Source organism: Spermophilus citellus (genome assembly GCF_964194105.1).
Source record: "Spermophilus citellus genome assembly, chromosome: 3".
NCBI lineage: Eukaryota > Metazoa > Chordata > Mammalia > Rodentia > Sciuridae > Spermophilus > Spermophilus citellus.
Genome location: NC_138184.1, coordinates 218,781,315 through 218,789,902, shown reverse-complemented (window position 1 = coordinate 218,789,902; position 8,588 = coordinate 218,781,315). Strand labels below are relative to the sequence as shown.

Here is an 8,588-nt window from a genome sequence, read left to right as displayed (position 1 = left end):
TTCAAGGCAAACATCAGGGACCCTGTCTCCCTGAGCTAAGGTGGAGGATCCTATTCCTCAGAGCCCTGGCCTCAGAAACTCTGTAGAAAAGCTAGGTCCTGAAACTAGAGGTCCCCTTTCCACAGACAGCTGAAATACTGTTAAGTGGATGGCTTTTCTGAGGAGTAGCAAATAGAGGAAACTGGATCCAGCAATTTAAGGAATTAAGCTGTTTTTCCTTTCCTGAAAGGCCCCAATAGAGGCAGATCCTCCTCCTCCAATCCCCTGGAGCAGAAGGGTTTCCATAGGTCTGTCTGAAGCCATCTTCCTCCCTTGTTTATGCCCAGCACTGCTTTCCAGTCCCACTGAGGGCCTCCATACCTGACAACAACCACTAAGTCTGTGGACAACTGAGCTGAGGATTCTATACTCTGCTGATCTTCCAGATCCCACAGGGAAAGAACTGGACCATCATGGAACTTATTTTCTATTTGAGTGTCCTTGCTGGTATGTATTTAAAACGTTCTACTCTGCCCTATAAGCCATAGATTAATATAGGATGGGGTAAGGCAGTGGCAGCATGTGTGAAGGGTGCAGAAGAGTCAAGAAATACTGCCATGAGCAGAATTAGGGTCTAGCCCATCCAAAAGCTCTCAGGACAGACTGAGCACACCCTTCTAGTGCTAAGCTATGGAGTAGGTTGTGGCACAAACCTGCTTGGAGAATCCTCAACAGTGAGCATTCCCCACTTGGTTATTCCAAAACATAAGCTTCATTAATCTCTGGGCAAGTCTCAATATTAAAGACAGAGAACTCATTTTTTACCTCTATTTCCTCTTTCCCGAAACTTTGAAATGCAAAGGGTGAAAAAGGTAAGAACAAGAGATCTAATATCAGGGGCCTGCCTTCTGTGAAGTTTTTCAGATTGGAGAATTTGCTGGTGAGGCATTTCTCAGGTTGTATCACATACTAGCTGTGCGGGATTGGGCAAGTCAATGAATCCATCTGTACTTCAGTTTTTTCAGTCAAATGGAGGTATCTACCTACATTATAGAGTTGGGAAGATTAAATAAATCCACAGACTGACTTCTAGTATTCAACTTATCTTGCCTTTATTAGTAATTCACCCTTTTCTCCCTTGGGGTTTCTAATGCCATGGTCACACAAAGAAGGGTATAGTGAGGTAGAGGCCCAGGCTTGGGAGGATCAACAGAAGTACTGATAGTAGCCAAGACATTCATTTCTGATATTAAAATGAGTCTTTCTCCCCTTTATAATCTAGGGATTTTTAGAATTACTTATAAAATTATCATATGTCCAAATTAGAAAATTTGGGAATTTTTGAAGTATAAAAAAAATAGACATTATCCCACCTCTCAGTCAACACATGCTAATACTTTGAATTTACTCACAGACTTTTTTTTTGCATTTGAATGGTTTATTTCTTGTTTGGTGATTTTAGACAATTAAATTATATTATATATGATTTTATTGTTATTTTAAATTAAATGTCATTAATATTTCTTTTTATAAATTTAATTCTAATATATGTGATATTCCACTTGTGCATATGCTTCTTTATTTTAAAAAAAAATATTTTTTTTAGTTGTCAATGGACCTTTATTTATTTATTTATTTATTTATTTATATATGGTGCTGAGGATCAAACCCAGTGCCTCACACATTTCAGGCAAGCATGCTATCGCTGAGCCACAGTCTCAGCACCCCCCATATGCTTCTTTATTTTAATGTCCAACATTATTGCATTAGACATTTATGTTTACGATATTTAGCTATTATAAATAGTGCTAAAATGAGCTCACACTTATTTATAATATTTAGACAAAGATTATCTCATTATCTATTTAAAATGTTCTTGGAATTGAAATTATTAAGTCACATGTTATGAACAATTTGCGATTCCAGATGCCTATTTCTGAATTGCTTTTTAAGAAGATAAAGTCCATTTGTAATGTAAGCATTAAATGAGTCTTTCTTGTTAGTCTTTCTTAAATATTATTAATATTAGCCAAAAAATTATTATTCTGAATGTTAGAGATAATGATATGCCATTTTGATTTACAGTTTTTATTTTAAAAATTGTCCAATATAGTCACATTTCCTGCCTATTCCATTCTTATTTAAAAATCATCTATGTTCCATAACCGGGAAATTATCATCTTATTTTTTCCTAATATTTATAATTAAGAATATTAATTATTTTCTCAGGGACATTTTTCTCTGTTCACTCATCTGTGCAAAAAGAAGATCCTGCTCCCTATTTGGTATACCTCAAGTCTCACTTCAATCCCTGTGTGGGTGTCCTCATCAAAACCAGCTGGGTATTGGCCCCAGCTCATTGCTACTTACCGTGAGTATTGGGCATCCTCATCCCCTGAAACAGGGACTATTATTCTACATCAGTGATTCTCAATAGGAGCAGTTTTCACCCCAGGGCACATTTGGTAGTATCTGAAGATATTTTTGGTTATCAAAATCAGGAAACAAGACAAAGGCATCTAGAAGGGAGAAGCCAGAGCAAGGATACTGCTGAACATCCTACCGTGCACAGCAGAGTGCCCCAAAATGTTCAGCCAAAAATTTTCATAGTGCCATTGAGAGACCCTGTGCTACATGTTATAATTCTCCAATCTACAATCAGTTTTTGCAATTATTTTACTGGAAATATGAATGCATATTATCAATTAAGGGTCCACTGATGATGCACTCAAATTGGGTAAATTGAGTTTTAAAAGGAAACTAAGCCCTAAGAGATGAAGACATCAGGAAAATACTAATTGCAGTTCCATGCCCTCAAAATTAATTTTACAAAAGTTCATTGAGCACCCATATGCCTAAAATGGCAAGGGAAAGAGCATTTTCAAGGAAAGCACAGAGAGACCCCCATATGAAGAGATTCTCTGACAGGAGTGGTAACCATTGTCAAAGGACACAGCCCATCTACAGCAATACTGCAGGAAGGTGCTGGGAGGATATACATGTCGACCTCACCATTCCTCTTCTTATTGACCAAATCAGACCTAATCAGAAGCCCGCTGATTTAATTCACACGTGAATTGAATTCAAAAGTGCTGAACAGGGAAGAATGGGGTTGTTAGGGGGTCTAGTGAAGAAAATAGAAAATATTAAACACTTGCGTCATTCCATTCTCCTATCTCAACCAAGATGGAAATTACCAATTGGATAGGTAAACACTGGAGAGGATAGAAAATTTTCTTAGATATGCATGATTTTTCTCCCTACTACATTAAGGGACACTACATTAAAACATAATGGCTAAGGGTTACACTACTGACTTTATGATCATGAGAAAATTTCTACTATGTGCCTCTACTACTTCATCTGTAAAATGGGGATAAACATGGGATCCACTGTACAGACTTACTGTTAGATGAGATAATCCAGATAAAGCACCTGGCATATAGTTACATTCAATATTTTAGTGATGATGACAATGATGATTATAGTGATTACTTCCAATCCTTTTTCTCTCCAGAAATCTTAAACTGATGCTGGGAAATTTCAAGAGCAGAATCAGAGACGGGACAGAGCAGACAATTAATCCTATCCAGATTATCCGATACTGGAACCACAGTGACAGCTCTCCACAGGATGACCTCATGCTCATTAAACTGGCTAAGCCTGCCATCTTAAACCAAAAAGTCCAGCTCCTTCCCCTTGCCACCAGCAATGTCCGGCCAGGAACTGTCTGCTTGCTCTCAGGTTTGGACTGGAGCCGGGAAAACAATGGTGAGTATACCTCCCACAGAAAATTAAGGTCATCAGTTTTCCTTAAAGAGGAACATACATGCCCTCAAAGCTGTGAGAAAAGAGGTGGGGAGATAATGATTCGAGACCCAAACAAGAAGCTACAGAAGTGGTCTGGCAGAAAGTGACCTGAACAGAGTCTCTCCTCCACTCCCAGGGTATCTAATGCCCCACTGCTGCTTCAGGGTTTTGGCAGCTGGAGTCACCAAGCCATCTGACTCTGCACAGAGGCCACGTTAGAGAAGCTACAGCCCGACTACCAACACATGTTCATTTTACATGTGAAGGACACCTCTGAGAACTTGAGTCAGGTCACATCTTATTTCCCCCAAGACTGGACACAGAGCCGAAAGAAAACTCTGCATTTCAAACATTCATGAAGACTACTTTTAAATCCTCAAGATTAACTCTCATACCTGTGCTCAGGGTTCATTTCTTCCCATTTTCTTTCCACAAAAAGACAGTCAGGACTTAAAGAGAGTGAGATAAACAGGATGTTTTCTTTTACCATCTCTTCCCTCAGGCAGACACCCAGACTTAAGGCAGAACTTGGAGGCTCCTGTGATGTCTGATAAAGACTGCAAGAAAACTGAACAAGGAAAGAGCCACCGGAATTCCTTATGTGTTAGATTTGTGAAAGTATTCAGCCGAATTTTTGGGGTAAAAAATTTTCTTTATATTCAACTTTCATTTACTTTTATGTGTCTACTTAACTAATTAACCACAATACAGCTTTTTTTAATTTCTAATTTTTTGAGAATTTGATAAGGCCCCAGCAGAGACATCATTGTTTCTTAATCATGTGCTCTCCTTATAGAGTATATTCATGAAAGAGCACTATGTAGTACCTCTAGCTTTTAATACATTGCCAGGTGTTCAGAATGGCAAAAATAGGCATCTTTTTTAAAAAAAAAATCAAACTTTACAAGTTGAAACTGGTTTCACAAGTTCAAAAAAATGGGGTTTGACTCATTTCACACATAATTCTAGAGAGGCTATTCTCAGACTTTCAAGATCACACAGGCTAGTTACAGCAAAGCTAGAAAAAGGACTGAAGCTTTGTGTCCTCCAATTCAGTGCTCTTTTCATGACCCAGCATATTGTTTCTCATCAGGGCTCACCTAAGTTGGGGACAAGATGGTGTTCCTGTGAAGAAAGGGCGTGACCATCTCTCTCTCTCTCTTTCTGATTTCTGATAGGAGGTAGCCGTGGCTACTGTCATCTGCAAAAACAAGCTCCAGGGAATCGAGGTTGGACACTTCATGGGAGGAGATGTTGGAATCTATACTAATGTTTACAAGTATGTGTCCTGGATTGAGAAAACCACTAAGGACAGGCACAAATGAGGAGAATTGATAGCCTATTTCTCCCTCCGCATCCCATTGTCTCTGCCATTGACTATACAAGCTTAAACTCAAAATAAAATCTCCAAATAGAAACTTATGGATGCAGCACACCAGTAGCCCATGTCTTCTTATTTGCGTCTCTACCTACATCCAAAACATTTTAAATAATGGCATTCTACTGGGTTACATTCATCATCTCATAAACGCTCATAACAAATCTTGAGTTACCTTTTATCCCCCTTAACAAATGAGAAAATTGAGGCTAAAATTTTAGTCATAGCTCATAGATTTCAAAGCCCAGAATAGAAGCCCAAAATGTCAGACTCTAAATTCTGTGCTCTTGGCCTCGACATTACTGGGGAGTCGCGGGCATCAAAAGAAATGTTGACTTCTATTTCCCTGCTCTCTCTCTTATCATTCAGACTTTAAGCTCTCACATATGGCTCAGATCCCAGCTTTCCTATGAATAGCATGTTTCATCTCAGGGCTGCATTGATTTCAGCATGCTACAGACAGAGAGCCAGTAGAAGAGTGGAAAGTACAAAACAACCCTTTTAAACAGGGTCAACAACTATAAATCAAGTCAAAAAGGAAGACAGGCTGTTCTAGAGTGAGGTGAAGATGTCTTGTAGATCCAAAAAAGGCATAAACCTGCTCTCTATGATGGGAATAAAAAACTTTCAATGCCTTCAATATAAAAAAAAAAATCAGCTGCCCTGAGAATAAATTCTAAACCCAGTAGAATGGTATCCAAACCTACTTGAGACTTCCTATCCATCCCTTCCCACCACCCCCAAAAAGTTTCAATACAACAGCCTCCATTTGACATTGCTCCCTGACACTGCAAAAATGCAAATTCAGGTACAGAAGAATGTCAGAGGAAAATGTAAAGAGCCTAGGGCCCTCCATTTACGTTGGCAACCTGGTTAAGACTCAAATATAACAAAGTTAGATCCACTTGAAAACTCCTTGAGCTGAAGTCAAGTCTTCAAGCACAGAACACAAAGGCACTGCTGTCACAGACACTAGAAGGATTTTCCTCTTCTCCCATCTGCCTATAATTTAGGCAGAGACAAATCACCCCAATCAATAACCAATAATAATTCTAATTTGTTTTCCTCAATTTTTTCAACCTCATTAAGTACTATTGGCCAGACACAGTGACCACAGTCACAGGCTGACTCATCAAGACTACACTTTGCCCAACTGTAGGTATGGTTCCACTCAGATCCCTCCCCTCCTCTGCTCCTTTCTTGACACCTGGGTCCTGCATCCAGGTTGTGCTGTGCTCACTCATGGAGAGACAAGCTTCACTAACGTTATCTCACAGATCTCAATCCCAGTCTCCACAAGGGGTTAGAGATTGTATTCTGCCTTGGACAGAGATTAAATAAAAATAAGAATATGCTCTTTAAAAAGAGCCCAGTAGGTCACCAATTTCTCATTTTGTTTGTTTCTTGGATGATCTCATTATGGAGAGTATCACTAGCATACCTTCATCTGGACACTGGAAAGAAACACTGGAATCCAAGTGTCATGACAAAATCTGCTTTGTTCATTTGCATGAACTTAAAAATCAGGAAGACCTTAGAAGATGGAAAGATCTCCAATATTCATGGATAGGCAGAATTAATATTGTCAAAATAGCCATACTACAAAAAGCACTATACAGATTTAATGCAATTTGTATTAAAATTCCAATTATATTCTTCTAAGAAATAGAAAAAGCATTCATGAAATTCATTTGGAAAAATAAGAGGCCCAGTATAGCCAAAACAATCCTTACTGTGAAAAGTGAAGCAGGGGCACCATAATACCAGACCTTAAATTATACCACAGAGCTACCAAACAAAAATAGTATGGTATTGGTACCAAAACAGACATAAATACCAATGGAACAGAAGACACAGAGACAAACCCACATAAATACAGTTATCTTATAAACAAAGGCACCATAAACATACATTGGAGAAAAGATAGTCTCTTCAACAAATGGTGCTGGTACTTCAGGTAATGACAAAATTGATAAATTGGTAGCTGTTTGTCAACAGATGTCTCCATATGATTGTGCACAAGCTTCAATTCTTTACATCATCAAAATGCTTCTAGTTTACATAAAAAAATTTAATATTACCAGAGAACAAGCTCGTCAAATTATAAGTCACTGCCCTAAGTGTGTTATTCACACTCCATCTCTGCCATTAGGGGTAAGTCCCCATGGATTAAAACCAAATCAAATATGGCAAATGGATGTAACTCATATTCCTCAATTTGGTAAACAATGTTATGTCCATGTAATAGTTGATACACATTCCAGATTCATTTTTGCTACAGCACGTACAAAGGAAAATACTCAATATGTAATTTCTCATTGCCTAGCAGCCTTTGCTGTGTTAGGATGCCCTTTACAGATTAAAATAGATATTGCACCAGCTTATGTAAGCTCTTCTTTTCAACAATTTTTCCAAGAGTTTCAAATTAATCATAAAACAGGAATTCCTTATAACCCCCAAGGTCAAGCCATTGTGGAATGAGCTCATTTATCTATTAAGCTGCAATTACAAAAATTAAAAGGGGGAAATACGTTAATGACTCCCCAAAATAGCCTCAGTCATGCCTTGTTTGTTTTAAATTTTTTAAATTGTGACGCAGTTCACACTGCAGCTGAGAGACATATGTCTTCCACAGCAACAGGCCCTTTAGGCAGAGTTTTGTGGAAAGACTTACAGACTGGTCAATGGAAAGGCCCAGATCCAGTGATTATGTGGGGCAGAGGTCATGCTTGTATTTTTCCAGAAAGTACTTTCCGTCCTATCTGGGTGCCTGAACGCGCAATCAGACATGGAGGAGATAGAGCCAAGATTCAAAATCGACCCGGAGAAGAAGCCTCCACTCAAAAGGAAGAGATATCGAAGAAGAATGAAGAAGACCCAGTAAGACCCAGCTGAAAAGCTGATCTCATGGGAAAATGTGAAAAAGCTGACAACACAGGCTTTGCGAATGATTCGACTCCTAGGAAAAAAATAAGACCCCATTGATGATGGTAGCTACAGTGATTGCCCTGCTGGGCTGTCAGGTAAAAGGGAGTTGAGCAGACACTTACTGGACATATTTCCCAGATCCACTCCTGGTACAGCCAGCTGTGTGGACTGGAGAATCTATTCCAGTGTTTACTAATGACTCATTCATGATGGGAGGATTTACAGATATTCATATTACTCCCAATCCTGTGACTAAATTTAATTATTCTGGATACAGTGCCCAATTACCTTTGTCTTGGTCCCATGATAAACATGCTGGCTGTCTCAGAGTATCATTTGAGGAAAAGACAACAATTGGGAGATCTAGACTGATTAATCATACTATTTATGGAGACTTAAAACCTTATACTAGATCAGTGATCAAAATGGAACTTTCCCATAACAAAACAATCATTTCTGCAAAATCTCCATGAATACCTCATTGTCCTAATAG

The 8,588-nt window shown here is 38.7% G+C and overlaps 1 protein-coding gene across 1 annotated transcript; it reads left to right on the top strand.

The window, feature by feature from the left end:
- Window positions 1-452: 452 nt before the first annotated feature.
- On the top strand, window positions 453-5,114 carry PRSS37 (serine protease 37; the record flags this gene model as incomplete). Its single annotated transcript, XM_081283325.1, has 5 exons — window positions 453-486; window positions 2,209-2,350; window positions 3,497-3,754; window positions 4,296-4,428; window positions 4,968-5,114. 5 exons carry the CDS (start codon window positions 453-455, stop codon window positions 5,112-5,114), a joined length of 714 nt encoding a protein of 237 aa, XP_081139451.1.
- Window positions 5,115-8,588: the final 3,474 nt, after the last annotated feature.